The sequence below is a fragment of the Typha angustifolia genome, chromosome 15 (genome assembly GCF_048772165.1).
Source record: "Typha angustifolia cultivar Huaian chromosome 15, ASM4877216v1, whole genome shotgun sequence".
Taxonomy (NCBI): domain Eukaryota; kingdom Viridiplantae; phylum Streptophyta; class Magnoliopsida; order Poales; family Typhaceae; genus Typha; species Typha angustifolia.
Window position 1 is genome coordinate 8,279,514 of NC_133253.1, and position 15,647 is coordinate 8,295,160.

The 15,647-nt window shown below is 38.4% G+C and overlaps 2 protein-coding genes across 2 annotated transcripts; one reads left to right on the plus strand and one right to left on the minus strand.

The window, feature by feature from the left end:
• Nucleotides 1-4,948: 4,948 nt before the first annotated feature.
• Nucleotides 4,949-6,797, plus strand: LOC140778410 (dof zinc finger protein DOF3.6-like). Its single transcript, XM_073123109.1, has 2 exons — nt 4,949-5,191; nt 5,312-6,797. The coding sequence occupies exons 1-2, from the start codon at nt 5,141-5,143 to the stop codon at nt 6,152-6,154; spliced, it is 894 nt and encodes a 297-aa protein (XP_072979210.1). The 5' UTR covers nt 4,949-5,140; the 3' UTR covers nt 6,155-6,797.
• A 5,662-nt stretch (nt 6,798-12,459) lies between these two features.
• Nucleotides 12,460-15,386, minus strand: LOC140778466 (large ribosomal subunit protein eL36x-like). Its single transcript, XM_073123194.1, has 4 exons — nt 15,279-15,386; nt 15,052-15,166; nt 13,053-13,252; nt 12,460-12,661 (listed from the first exon to the last, which is right to left on the minus strand). The coding sequence occupies exons 2-4, from the start codon at nt 15,151-15,153 to the stop codon at nt 12,631-12,633; spliced, it is 333 nt and encodes a 110-aa protein (XP_072979295.1). The 5' UTR covers nt 15,154-15,166; nt 15,279-15,386; the 3' UTR covers nt 12,460-12,630.
• Nucleotides 15,387-15,647: the final 261 nt, after the last annotated feature.

Sequence of the window (15,647 nt, forward strand, 5' to 3'; positions counted from 1 at the left end):
GTCCAGATATAATTTTTATTTAGAATACATAAAAATTATCGTTATCTAACCGTTTAAGATTTTATAGTAGTTACCGAGTTACTACAATTTTATAAAATAAATTTCTTTTTAATTTGGGAATTGCTAAATGCTGTCATACTTCATTGGAATAATCACTATGATAGTCATGTATGAATTCCTTACTTACTGTATATGTATTGCAAAATGAGTTTAAGTAGTTCTGCAAAATGAAAAGGAAAAGAAAAAAGAATTGGTGTTCCTATTTTCAAAATAGCTAGAAACTTATTTTGATTTCACAAGTAGCAACATTTTGTTGTAATCAACACACATGGATTGGCAGCCAAAAAATGAATTTATGGATTGAATGTGATATACAAGATGAGATGCTTGAAAACCTCTTTAAAGATATAAGAATGAGAAGATATCATATCGAATAAAAGAAACTATACTATTAATTAAGAAATTAATCTCCTCGTCAATATCCATGCGAGAGGACCAAACGCAAACAACTAAAGCAATACAAAGCTTCTCTTCCCAAAACAAAATTAGAAACCCAACACCATCGCCTCTCTTCCTTCTTGCTAGCCATCATTAATTTTCTCTCACTCTCTCTCTCTCTCTCTCTCTCTCTCTACTGAGATGCATATGCGCCCTTGAAGCTGACCCTAACAATGGAAAACCTTCACATCCTGCCAATTAGCCTAATTTATGTTAAGATGATATTTGTGAACTTATTCTTTTGGATGATAATTAAGTTAACATGCAGGATATTATTAATCATCTCTTCAACAATTGATTTATTTTATTTTCTTTATATTTATTTTTTTGAGAAATAAAAGCTAATATTAGCTTAAAGAAGAATATCCTAATCAATGAACTCAACCGAGATATCAAAATTGAGGAGAGCACAGAGCTAGTGGGGGAGCTCCTCATCAAGCCCCAAACAACATAACCCAGCTATACCACGGTATTGGTGAGACCCATGAGTCCATAGCGGATTGAGTGGACCGACCATCTCCCACCCACTTTCGGCAGCCAAACTTTATGCTCCCACCTGTGTGGTAAACTGCTCTCTAGACCCTGGAAGCCTTTGCCGAAGGCCAGGCCTTCCAAGGGCTCAGCTCACTATATTTGCTTCGGAGAATACGAAACCATGGCACATTCACCTTGTTCAGCATTTTGAAAGCCAACTTCCACAAGAGTGTTGTTCTCATACATTTGAGTCTATAGACTCCTAGGCCCCCTCCTCCTTTGGACAAGCGACAATCTCCCAGTTGAAGAGGTGGAGCCCCCTCCCTTTGCCATTCTCCCATAAGAAAGCTCTGGCCACCTTTTCAATTGGGTCCAGCAAGGAGTCCGGTAGCCACATGCAACCTAGCCAGCCTTGATTATGGTCAATCTGCCCACCGTAGGCAGCAGCTAGTGTTTCCAGCTAGCAAGTTTCAAGCGGACTCTATCTAGAATACCAAGGTGTTCTTGCAGTTTGATCCTATGACTTGAGATTTGGATGCGTAAGTATTTGAAAGGCATGTCAACCACTATTAGGCCGAGGGTATCATTTAGTTGTGAAGTCGTTGCTCGATTCATCCAACCAGGTAGAAATAATTCTAATTTAGAGGTGTTTTCCCATTGGTTAGCAATGTTAGAGTAGTGGCGAAGGCAGTCTAGCCGACACATAGCATTTGTCACCATCACTTGCACCGAAATTAGTAGGCCATCGGCGTAGAGGAGGTGGGTCAGCTGGACGTCACCCACCTTGAACCTTGTAAGCCCTCCTTAACTGACCCAGTCCTTATAAATGAAGGAGGGCACTTGCGAGACTAGAATAAATAGGTATGGCGATAATGAACCGCCTTGCTGTAGCCCTCGACGTGGGATGATCCAATCCGTCATGCTATCATTAACGAGAATAGCATAATATGGTGACTTGACACATGCCTCTATCCAACCACACTATCCCACTGGAAGCCCCATGCGACGAAGGGTAGCGAGCACTGCTTCCCAACTGACATGGTCATACGCCTTCTCCATATCGACTTTTAGCATCATAATGGGTTGTCTCTTCTTACTCGTTAGCATCGAGTGCGCCACCTCTTGAGCTGTGATGGTATTATCATTGATGCTTCTGTCGACCATAAACATCACCTGCTTTGGCCCAACTAGCCTGTGGAGAAGCTCCGATAATGACTTTCACAATAACTTTTTAGCAGACATTGCATAAAGCTATCGGCGGATAGTCTTTCACCATCTCTGGCTGCTCCTTCTTAGGGACAAGCGAGATAAGGGTATGCCCCAATGTTGAGGCATGGTGGTCTGCGAGAAGAAACTAGAGATGATATTCACCCGATCAAAGCCCATGATAGGCCAGAATAGCCAGTTGACTTCTACTTGCATGTCATTTGGTCTCAATGCCTTCCCAGCCAGAAACTAGAGATGACATTCACTAGAACAGTAAACTAGCTCCAGCTCCTGCTCGGCACCTTAGCCACTAACTTAGCTTTGGCCCAGTCCATATGCGTCTCAAGTAAAGCTGTAAAGTCAAGCTTGTTTTCTTTGATCATGTCCCTGGTGCATTTATGAAGGATCTCCTTCAAAGCTCCTCTATAGTTCTAGAAAATGACCTTACTCATTAAAACATCTGGAGAGGGTTGTAAGAACACTCAGATTGAGTGCACTAGCTTGGGTGCCAGAGACAGCTCCCGGCTAGAAGCGTCATCATCCATGGGAATTATCCACCTTAGTCTATTGCCATGAAACTGGGGCAGTGCTCGTTGCTGCAAGACTCTCAATGTACACCTCCTTTGGATAGTCGCTGCTCATGACATCATGCCTTGTCGTCTTATCGTTTGTGTGCACAAAGGCCAACCTCACCGTCTTATTGGCTCCTGAGCCAAGTCTAACCAATATACCATTGATGAGCACCTTATCATTGTCCATCAAGCTGCTTTGCTTTGTGTCATGCTCAAGAAACCTAGGGAGTTTCTCCGTCATATCCATTCAATGCCCAACCATGTGGTTGAACTGGACAATTTAGATGGTCTGTCAAAGGCTTCCTCGCTCTTATATTCCTGACCCCTAGATTCCATCAGGCCTACTTCAGAATTTTTGGGGTTACTGGATTTGCTGACTGTAGGCAAGGCTTTTGTTAGGTTTGAGGTAGCTAGGCCATCAGTCACCTTAGCCACTTGTATTTTCTATCTGTGCCTAATCCCTTGCTCATGCGCTCTTTTGCACCTACAACATGGGCTGGCTAACGTGGCTTCCTTTGGGATCGTCACGTGAGTTGTTTGCTTTAGTACTTTTTACGTACTTTGCTCCAACTATGTCTGCATGGGGACACGTAACTTCACTATGCTAGTCAACTTGACTCCGATAGCCATTCTTCACCTCTAGCATCCAACCATCCTTGTGATATCCTCCTTTCGCCCTGACTAGAGCTTGCTTTGATTTTAGTTGTTCATCTGCCTTCATTCCTCTTTGTTGTGGGAGCCGCCCTCTCCTTTTATTCTTCTTGACTTTGCACCACGGCCCATACATCGAGAAACTTTCTTGCGGTGTGCACCCCCTTTTACTGGGTAGCCGTGTTTTGGTCATCCTGGCTGGGTTCAATGAGGCCTTCTCCCCTTAAATTATCTCTAGACGTACCTCCTCGTGATGTCCAACTCAACCACCCTGGTAACAGAAGAGTGGAATACTCTCATAAACCACCCTTTGATCTAGCCCTTGCTCTTTTGGCCCCATCCACACTATTGTCTTCAATGGCTTCTTGAGATCAATCTCAATGTAGACACAAACAAAACATCTTCTAGTATGATCTAGGGTTGTCTCATCAACCCTTAAGGATTTAACAAAATAAGCCTCCACCGAGATGAGCGATTCTAACTCTCAATACTCCTTTGACAAATTGTGAAGTTGCATCCAAGTTGGGCAATTGAGAACGCCTCCAAAGAAGGCCGAAAGTCGTCCCTCTAAGCAATGAGAATGTCCACGGGCCATTCATCAGCACGAACTCCATATCTTCCTGTCTTTCAAAATGGAACACTAGGAACCCCACCGCAAGGTCGGAGACCGAGAACCCATCTATACCATCCTACAGCCTTGTTAGGGCGTCTTCTAGTCTTGGTAGTGGAATCTCCTTACCCAAGAAATATCCAAATAAAGAGAGCCTCCATCTAGCCCTACATCTTGCTAATACTTCAGGCTCCACTATTACACAATCTTCAAGTTGATTCTTGAGGCCAGTATCTCTTCTGGAATGTGGCCATGCTCTTGCTTGCTCTTACAAGCCTTGGCCACCACTAACACCCATGTTCTACTTGCAGTTGTCCCCTCTCTCGCCCCCATTGGGGCCTTTATTGTTTGAGTTACCTGAGAGCCGGATGGTTGAATTGCTCCCCTGAGTGGGTTGTCCTAAACCTAGACCACCCATACCCTCCTTGCCTACTACGATAGCTGCATTTAGGGTCGCTTGGATGAAGGGGTCCAATGGATCTAGAGGCCAACAAGGGGAGGAGAGGTCGTCGTTGCTTGCTCACCCGTATTAGCCATCATATTCCGAAAGGTTGATATGCCTAAACCCCTCAAGAATTCAGGAAGGGCTTTGCTGTATTGATTTATTTTTACTAAAAATTGGTTTACAATAGTTAGGGTCTAAGCATAGCTGAACGGTGTACATCCTTGGCCCTTGGGTGTAGAAACTACATACATTCAATTATTGGAGCCTATCTAGACTGTCAAATCAGTTAAAAAAGTATATAAGTTGGACCAGCCAATAGCAGTCTGCCAACCACCCTAGATTGCATGAGCAGCCACTATAACCTACCCCTCTCCACTCCTTACCATTCTATCACACTATGCAGACAGTACTATAATATAAAGCCACCAAAGAGAAAAAAAAAAGGAGATAATTTCCTACTTTTCTAGATCTCCTCTCTCTCTCTCTCTCTCTCTCTCTCTCTCTCTCCCCCCTCTATTCCTCCCTTCCCTCTTCTCTCTGCAACTCCTGGGATGTTGATGTGATCATCGACCTTCTCTTAGCGGCGATCAACCTTTTGTAGCGAAAGAAAAGAAAAGAAAAAAAAAAGGAAAAAAGAAGAAGAGAGAATCAAATCCACAAAGCAAGAAAGCAAGCTAGCCCACCATGGTTTTCCCTTCTCTTCCTACCTATCTAGATCCACCTAACTGGAACCAGGTGAGTCGATCTCTTCTCCTCTTCATCCCTTCTCTTCCTTTTGTTCTCTCCCAAGATCTTCTTCATGATCATCCAACACAAGTATACACCAATGACTAATTAATTAAATTCTTTATATAGCAACAAGGTCAGCCTCCAGGGAGCAGTGGAGGAAACCCGGCTGCTCCCCGGCCCGCGTCGACGGCTGAGCGGGCTCGCCTCGCTAAGATCCCTCCCCCGGAGCCGGCGCTGAGTTGCCCGCGGTGCAACTCGACCAACACCAAGTTCTGCTACTTCAACAATTACTCCCTCTCGCAGCCCCGCCATTTCTGCAAGACCTGCCGCCGCTACTGGACGCGCGGCGGGACCCTCCGCAACGTCCCCGTCGGAGGCGGCTGCCGCCGAAACAAGCGGACCAAATCCAATAAATCTTCCACCGCGGCCACCGAGCGCCAGGTTGGCGCCTCCTCCACGGCCACGTCATCAGGCGTCTGCGGCACCATCACGTCCACCATGCCTATGCCATCACATCAGTTTCCGTTCTTGCCGTCCTTGCATCCGATGCCGGAATTCGGCACCTGCGTGCAACCGGGGCCGGGGTACGCGGCGGGGGGCGGCGGCAGCGGGTTGGAGCAGTGGAGAATGCAGCAGATCCAGCAGTTTCCTATCTTGGGAACTTTGGATCCACCACCTCCATCACTACCTACAATAGCTACACAGGACATGTACCAATTAGGGTTAGTAAGTAGTAGTAATAGTGGAATGGATGGAGGAGGATACCAAGACCAGCTTCCTCTAAAGATGGATCATCAAGATAGCTTACAAAGGCTCAGTAATTTTCCAAGACAGTTCAACTTGGGTGTGCATGGCCGGATTGATCAGCTCTGGGGTGCTGGGAGTACCGCCGGCAGCGGCGTCGGCGGCGGCGGATGGGCGGCGGATCTGGCAGGATTGGACTCTTCATCCACTGGAAATCTCTTGTGATTTCTATGATTGATTGATTCCTTCTGTCACCTTGCACATACCTTGGAAGCCTAAAATTTTTTTTTTAGTTATGGCTTCAAAGAAAAGAAGGAAGGAAGTTTAATTGCCTACGATACTAAGATGTCAAGAGGTCCATCATGGTGGGTGAGATCTGCTAGCTCCATAACTGTTGAATAACTTCAGAGATGAAAAGGTACTAGCTAGTTAGGGTTCACTTTTCTTAAGATTTATTTGGGTGTTATTTATCTGTGTATTTTCTTTTATGGTATAGTATTGTTACTGATGAAACTTGGTGCATGAATTCATATGAATAAGCTAGAGCCATGTATCTTAGTTTGAAGGGGTAGATTAGATTACACTTAATTACAAGTGATTCGTAGAAGTACGTACTTCATCTCTCTCATTCAGTATATATATGTAGTAACTTTTCAAGGGAAATTTGAGGACGAAATTTTTTCTTTTTAGGTTCAAGTACATGCATCTTTGTATTGGGTTTCCTAAATATGGAAATAGATTTGTCATCCCAATAAAATCGATATTTGGATATGCTCGATCATGGGAACTGTACTCAAATCAAATTATGATATTTATATAACAACATGAAGATGAGTTTTACTGGTATTTCTTGATCAAATGTATCGATCCTACGCTTTCTCAGTACAATATTTGTTTTCCAAGTGATGAAAATCTTTGTGGTAGTATGCAGATACTTATATATCTATCATATATCATCAGCTTTAAATGTATGAGCAAAACAGAAGTGGGTATGAATACGAATTTGCCACTTGGATCTTTACTTCACCTCAGTTTATTTCAATCTTTTGTTACAAATTTTAAGTAAACTCGAGCATTTAGTTGATTCATGGCTTCTTATATAATCCCATGTAAAGTTCTCATTAATTTCCTATTAAGAGCATTATTCGATTATTACCAGATTGTCATATTCTTCTTTGAGACAGTTGGACATAGGAGCAGCAGTGCCTTTACCATCTCATGATCTTGCCACTAAGGAGTGTCTAAAGCAACTCTCTCTCTCTCTCTCTCTCTCTCTCTCATTCTTTTCTTTTGCATGCATGTGCATTCTGAGTTTCTAAAGGCTGTGGAAGTTAAAGCTACTGCCAAAGATTTGCTCCATTTGAATATTTGCCTCCAATATTAGATAGATAGATATATAACTAACCTAGATGGCACTGCTCAAATCAGAAGCCTTTTCTGCTGTTCCAGTACAGCATGCTGATTAAAGCTCTCATGGGGCATTGCATCTCACCTTTTAAGAGCTTCCTTTCCTTTGTACAACCTTTGACCAACATCCCATGCAACCACCATGTACACCATTCACATCTTCCAATGCATGAATTATTAAGTGGGTGTTAGCAGCTACATTACTTCTTCTCAGTTACTGTGTGGCACTATTTTTTTCTTAACGCACCAACTATTTGAAAAGTTTAAACCGTTAAACAAAAATATTTCTTTAATATATTCTAACATTCTCCCTCATTTTTAAGTCCGACAGACTTTATTCTATCCAAAAAATAGACAATTTATATTTTAAAATTACATATGGGTATAGTGGGGTTTTAACTCATCACCTTTGCTACGATACCATATTAATTGACTAACAAAGCCAAAACCTTCAGCTATTAAAAAAGGATAAGTTTTTATTACTTATATTTAAAAGTGCTTTAAAGGGCTGCTAGAAAATTTGGTTTGAGATCTTCTATCAGTACTTGAGAGTTCTTCTTTTGTAACAACTTCAAGTACTCTTAAATTTTTACAGTTGCACAGATCTTGCTAGCTCACATGTAACTCTAGGTTAACTTGGTTTTAGTTAGGGTTAATCTTATCTTGCTCCGTTGATAATTAAAGAGCTTAATTGAGATGACCTCAGGTTGCTTGAGCTCAGCTAGAAAAGGCTTGTGTATCTATTAACCAATACACATATATATATACTCTTGGCAATCTTAAATTTGTTATTGTTTGAAAAAATAGACTACACCTCCCAAATGAGAAAGCATCTCTCTTCTTCTTTTTGTGAGAATAAATGGGGATGAGACAGTATCTCTTGCAACCTAATTGTGTTTGATTTGAAGTTTGGTTAACTAATAGTTGCTAAGTTAACTTAATTGATAGACAAACGACGATTATATTTTTGAAAGATTATTAACGTTTCTATCATACATTTTATTTATGAGAATGATATTATGTTTCAAAGATTGAGACAATATTATACTAACGAATAACTCTTCTTAGAAAAAAAAAAAAGATTATAGTGATGAATAAAGATTAGTTGTATATTTACCTTAGAGATCTCATCCATTAAGGAGTCTCTTAAATGAAGGTAGATCTCAAGCTAGGCTCATTCAAGCTCTACTTTATCAAATATTAATGTCTTCCATTCCATTAGATTCTTTTAATATATCTTTGATGCTAATTAATACGTCGTCAATAGGCCTAAAAAATAAAGTTAATTTAAATGGACGCGGATTTATAAATCTAAGTAGCAAACGGTTATGACTATCATTTAATTCACCAACTGCTTTAAAAACTAAGTTATTAAAAAAATAGTGATATTTGTATTCTAAACACCATCATGACTACAATAACACTGCAACTAGTGATACATGTTAAGCACTTCTATTATCTTTAATTCTACTAAAAGAAAATGTACTTTTATCTTTTTAGAAAAAAGAAAATTGACCATGATGGAGAATCATACACACAAATTTATGTACTTTAATTCTAGATTTCCGTGCCAATTAATCAAGTGGCAAGAGAGAGCGGAAGGAGAAAACTAACATAAGACACACACACGAATGCACTGAAAAAATCAAAGAGAAACTAATTTGTTAAGGAAAGATTCGTAGCTCCTAATTTGTTGCTGGGCCAGTGTCACAGGAGTCAGGGAATCTGGGTTCTCGTCTCCTTTCCCGAAAACCGAGGCAGCAGCAGTCTTTGCTCACCACCTTTAGTTTTCCCTCACTTGAGAGAGAATAAAGGTAACCCACCTGCCATGAAAAAGGAAAAGGAGAAGAAAGCGAGAGAGAGAGAGAGAGAGAGAGAGAGAGAGAGAGAGAGAGAAGGAAACCATCTCTGGGTTTTTCCTATCAGGAAAGGATGCAAGTGATTGTAGATATGGGAACTTGAGGGAGAAGTATGATGGTGAGAGTGAGTGAGAGTGAGAGAGATCTAGAGATTTTGAAATAAAGCGAAGGAAGAAGAGGGAAGGAAAAAAACTTGTACGAGTGGTGTAGTGTAGAGAAGGAGGACAGTTTGCTCGGAACTCCATGCTAATGCTAATGCTAATGCTAATGCTCTAATGCTGATGCTACAGCTAATGCTTTAAGTTTAAAACTTAATAATCACTGATCTGTTCGTACTTCCTCTAATACCAAGTATTGGAGAGACGTAGAATCATAATTCTACACTGGCTCGCATAGGGTATGGATCTTGTGTAGGAAAAAGAGCTAGTCTCTTCCAAATAGTCTATGAACTCATCTGAACACGGAGGAAATTAATGTGAATTGATGTGGAAATTGCAAGCGTTGTGAAACATGCTCAAATCACAGGCGATATCTGATAATTGGTAGGGATGTAATCGAGCCTAGCTCTAATCAATTTTGAATTGAAATTAATTTCAAACTTAATTAAAGAATCAAGCTTGTTGAAATCAATTTAAAGTTCAAGCATAAATAAGCCTATCCATTAATTCAGACTTGAAATAAGGCCAGATTCTACGGTGAAGAACTGTTCATAGAGGTGGCAGCAGATCTTTCACAATCCCTTGCATATTTAACATGAATATATTATTTACCTATTTTAGATATCTATATATGTATAGGTTTTAATTGTCATAAATAGTGTTTAAAACATAGGTCATAAACATATGATTGAAGAGTCAGCAGAATGCCTATATATAAAAAGGGTGTAATCATGCAAGTATTTCTCATCCCCTGACAGAGAAAGGATCTGTGAAACTTATATCTTGGATGATGTTTGATAAGCTTTGGTCATATAATAATATATATATATATATATATATATATATATATATATATGATATTTCCCCATACCTACTCCACTTTAGATGCCTTTATTTATTTCGGTTTGTCTGACTGCTAAGTTGTAGGGACAGGGTCAACGAATGAAACAAAATAGAATTTGCTTGTCAAACTGTGTGTCACTCAAAATGGAATTAATTTAAGTAGTCATACATTCATATACTATAATGCTGAGCAGATCATTGTGCAAGCAAATGATTGCTTTCCATTTTGGAGGCTTATGGACTAAACTGATGAATTATTTAAATAATGATCTATATTAAAACTAGTTTAGGACAATCTATTGACATCTATTCTTCTTATTGATACAACCTAATTACCAGTTTATCTTTAAAGACGTTTCCTCTCTCTGCTCTCTTCATCCATTAATTGTAAAAAATATGTTAGCCATTTGATAAGATATCTCTTAAATTTATTAAGTTTTTTAGTAACATCAGGTGTAATCGTAACATCATTAGACTACTTCACAACCAAACATCGATTTTTGTTTTCAAAACCGATTTAAACTATCTCATTCAAGTTTTTTTTAATAAAAAATGGGCATAGCTAAACCTAGTTTAGGAGTTATAGCAGGCACAAACGCCATCAAGATTTAGATTTAAACTATCTCATTCAAGTTATTTTTTTAAAGAAAAAGGGCTGAGCTAACCTAGTTTAGGAGTTATACCAGGCACAAACGCCATCAAGATTTAGCTATAATCCAGAATTCATGGCACATAATGGTATGCAAATTTAAAATCTACATGCACAAGATCAAACGTTTTACAAATGGGTAAGAATGTCTATAAAACTAATATTCAACGAACAAGAATAGAACATACAAGAGAGGAGTGAGCAATTACAATCTTTTCACTTGTAAAATAAGGATAAAATAGACATAAGTATTATAATTTTTAATGTTAGAAGAAGAGGGCTAATACTAGTATAAGTTATTATAATATTTAGTTCAATAAGAGTAATAATTATATTTGATATGATATAAAATTGATATTAAAGTATTGAAGAATAATAAATTTGTATTGAAAATTCGTAATGTTTTATATTAAATGACCCTTGAGTATGTTAAAGCAGTAGTAGTAAATAGTATTTTTTTAAATAATATTATTTTTTATTAAAATTATAGATTTAAAATACTCTATATACCCAATAACTATGCATTGTAGGGTAATGCAGAATTATAAGTCCGCACTGCGAAAAATTAACTTTGCATTATTTATATAAAATAATCATACACTGGATAAAAAGACACTGTGAGTTAATATATGTTATAAGCCTGTACTGTAGTGTAACGCAAGGTTATAAGCTCGCATTGTTGTGGTACGCGAGATTATAAGGCCGCATTGCGATGTAATGTAAGGTTATAAGCCCGCATTGCGGTGTAACACGAGATTATAAACCTGCATTGCAGTGTAATGCAAGGTTATAAGCCTGCACTATAATGTAATACAAAGTTATAAACCTGCACACTATGTAAAAACCATACAATAGAAGAAATAAATAAGCATTGCAGATTAATACAGAGTTATAAGCTCGCATTGCAATGTAATGCAAAGTCATAAACCCGCATTGCAATGTATTGTGAGGTTATAAGCCTGTATTATGAGAAAAATATGCGGGCTTAATATTTTTTTAATTTTATTTTTGCAAAATTTACTAGTTCAAAAAATAAATAAAATCTCTAGTATAACAAGATGACCAATATTTAATAAAAGAGATAGTGAGGAGAGAGAGAATATCAATTGTAATTAAGATGATGTGTAACTAAATGTTATCTAATCTAAGAACAAAATAGTAATTATAAATTGTTATTATATTATATTTTAAAAGTTGAATGGAATAAATTGAGAGAACGGTGAATTGTTATACTAGAATAAGATAAGATATTATTAAATTACAACACCAGAATAAAGTGACTTATTTTAAAATAACCTTATTCTTATTACACAAGTGAACGAAAATAGAGGGATCTTAAAGAGAGGTCAAGAACCAGAAACAAGAGAAGCAACCGTAAGAACTATATTAAGAGACCAATATGGCAATACCTAAGCTTACCATCTTCCAAGCTGCTTGAGCTTTACAAAGTTAGCAATCAGGAGTGAAATGCTCATCTCAGCAAGCATACCATTTGTATCGGTTTCCCATAACTATTCATATCTACATCTAAACCACGAAAACATCAGAACACTACTATCTAATAGGAAAACAACAGGCCATGCCATTCAGTGTAATAATGTGACAAACACTGCATGTCAAATTTCCAAATTTAATAACTAATGAAACAACTGTTCACAAAATAGAGATATTTTACTTCAGTACCATGTGACTTTCAACAGCAAATTGTCTACTCCTTCAAAAGCCCTAGATGAGGGCATCTAATGAAACAAAATTCATGAGGCTAATACAAGTTGTCAGACCACACTATTTCTTCTTCTCTGACACTCCAGCAGATCTGCATGGGAAAACAAGAAGTTAACCACAACTTAAAAAATATCATTTCTAACTTCAAATAACTGACAAACTAGGACTATCTCATGCGGTATTAACTAAATCAGAAAGGAACAGCGGCAAAGGAGCAAGTATTCAAATACAGTCATACAGAAGATCCAAATATTCAAGCCTGAATAATTGCTGCCACTGAGTGCTTGGCATTTACATGCTTATAGACGAAAGCAAATGTCACAGGGCTCCAAATCATATAATCAAATTACAATATATTATAGTAAAAAGGTCCATTAATGACACTACCACATGATGACTTTGAAAATGTGTTTCAAGTAATAAGTACTGTCAATTTTTTCACAGCCCAAGTAAAGAAACAACAGGTAAACTTAGCCACTCACCTCATCTTTCTTAGAACATTAGCCATCTCCTCACGCTTCTTCTTGGCTCTCTTATGTGTACCCAGTTTCCGCTTTGCCACTTTCAGTGCTCGCTTGTCCTTCCCAACTTTGAGAAGCTCAGTAATCCTTTTCTCATAGGGTGCAAATCCAGCAACCTCTCTGATCAAGTTTCTCACGAAGTGCACTCTTTTGCTTGTTTTCTGAAAAAAAAGAGTCCAAAAAAATTTGGTTTACAAACAAAGATACAGTAGCTTTAACCTACATAGCAGAAGTCTTCATAATTAGTGCATATAGCACAACGGAACAAACATGTACCACTATAAACTTCCATCAGCAAGAAAGCAGCTATTTTAAGTTGCAGTTATGAGCATTACATTTTGTTGGACACATCAGGGATGGAGAACTGGCTGTAGGTACTCGTGACTCAAAAAATGTTCTCCACAAATGATCAGTCTCATCAGACCAATTATGGCATATAGCCATTTGAGGGTTTAATCCTCTCATAGTGCAATTGGTAAGTTACCTCTCGTCTTAGATGCATCTCGAACTATATTATTCTTATCTTATATATAAGAGAGAGAGAGAGAGAGAGAGAGAGAGAGAGGTTTTGACTTTTGATAATAGCTATGCATGAAGCTTGAATCAGAATTTGAGAACTACTGTTTCCATGAAGTTCAATTATTTAACAGATTGGAGAACCCTGTGACCTCTCATCTAATTTGATCAAATGCAAAATCTGGCTGGAAGAAAACTATCATAGACTAGCCTTGACATTTCAAAACTCTATGCAGTCAACTTTCTTTTGGCAAAAAAAAATTGAAATTACACTTACCAAATCTGTGACAAGCAAGCACCTATAGATACATGAAAAATCAAGATGGATGCTTTTCCACATGGAAAAGAAAACAGAACTATGCTGAAAAGGTCCATCTAGTAAATGATATCGAGATGAGAAAGAAATTATCATTCAGCTGTATGAGTATATGACACCATAACATACTTTTCATCTTTTATATTTCCACCAAAAACTTGAAAGTCCATGTGTATCATTTATAAACATATGCTGTTATCAGACGAACATTGTTACCATGAAATATCTGATGACCATGGACTTGTCTTTTGGACTTACCATCATCAGTTTGCACAAATATGTCCCGTCGTGACAATAAACAGTCAAATTCCAGGACCACTAATGAGATGACAACTCTTTTGCATTCTCGAAGCACAAGGGACATTATCAAGAACCACAGTCCCTAGGGCAAATCCTTTTAATTTTTAGCTACCATACTTAAAACTGCCTCAAAACACTTCAAGCTGTGAGCCTGTGACAACCCTGTTTCCACTATCCAATGAATTAATAACATCAGTATCATCATTGATAGACGACCTTGTTGTTCAATCTTGCCACTATATCCTTTAGGAACTTTTACAAATTTTTACGTGTGTCCACTTTGGAAAGAGCAAGAACTACAAGAGTCACTTCCAGAACTTCCTTCTCCAGTTCTACATATTACAAAAAGTGTCTAGTTGCAGGGCAAAGGCATCTATGAAGAGCACCAAATGAGAGATCCTAGATTTCTCTAGTCAACATCTCTTACACAAACAAGCATTATGTTCAGTAACATCATCTATTTCAGGGTTCCTACCACATAGGTCTATTCACCATAAACAGACTCATCAATTGTCAATACTATAAATTGTAAAGTATGCTTATAAAAAAGAATCTCTTTTTACATGGTGTAAGATAATGCACAGTAAGCATTAGTCCAAAGAATTCACATTCAGCTTTCAGTACCTCATAAGAATATAGCTACCATCCTTAACGCTTGTATCTCAGATATGAACCTAGTCCCAAGTAACAAAGAAATACACGGATTTACACTAGATATTGAAAATTTACATCCTTTTCAACATAGTAAATAAAGGAAACAAAAAATGAACAACTTTGTCGCATTAATTCAAGCATATTTAACGAAACAACTTTACGTAGGATCCATACCCCTTTCCTACTTGAAGGGCGAGGAGGCAACTCCCTCTTGGTGACGATATGCCCTTTGTTCAATCCCACGAAGAGCCCAGTGTTGGGCTGCGAAGGAGCCATTACTACAGTCGATCTACGAGCCAACGAGAACGACCATTAGTATTTCGAAAGCAGAAAACGATCAAGAATAGGATTTTCAGACGTTTTATAAGAATTGAGAGAAATCGATCTGGGAAAGGAATCACCTATGGGTTGGTGGAAGAAACCCAAACGGCCGCCAAGGAGTAGCAATGGCGGATGAGAAAACCCTAATAAGGCGGGAGGAGGCAGTATGTGCAGAATGACCAAAATGGTGCTACTTGTTCTGGTAATTAACAGATATACTTAGAAAAAATATTTATATCGACCAAATTCTTGTTGTGCTGTTTATTGTGACGTGATTTTGCCCTAATTGAGTCATCTCATTGGAGAGATTAGCTTCGTTGAATAGAATATATTTATCATACTATTAATTGTTTACTATTTTTAATAAAATTTTAGTATCAGACTCTGTGTGGTTGAATGTCGGCTAACGGAGTTCGACCGACGGAATATCAAAGTAGCATTTATCGAGG

Excerpts from the sequence above, each read along its gene's own strand:
- LOC140778466 (XM_073123194.1), bottom strand. The coding sequence starts at position 15,153 with ATGGCTCCTTCGCAGCCCAACACTGGGCTCTTCGTGGGATTGAACAAA. Across the intron at positions 13,253-15,051 it reads GCCCTTCAAGTAGGAAAGGG|AAAACAAGCAAAAGAGTGCA; the intron begins GTATGGATCCTA and ends CTTTTTTTTCAG. Across the intron at positions 12,662-13,052 it reads AATGTTCTAAGAAAGATGAG|ATCTGCTGGAGTGTCAGAGA; the intron begins GTGAGTGGCTAA and ends TTTCCCATGCAG.
- LOC140778410 (XM_073123109.1), top strand. The coding sequence starts at position 5,141 with ATGGTTTTCCCTTCTCTTCCTACCTATCTAGATCCACCTAACTGGAAC. Across the intron at positions 5,192-5,311 it reads ATCCACCTAACTGGAACCAG|CAACAAGGTCAGCCTCCAGG; the intron begins GTGAGTCGATCT and ends TTCTTTATATAG.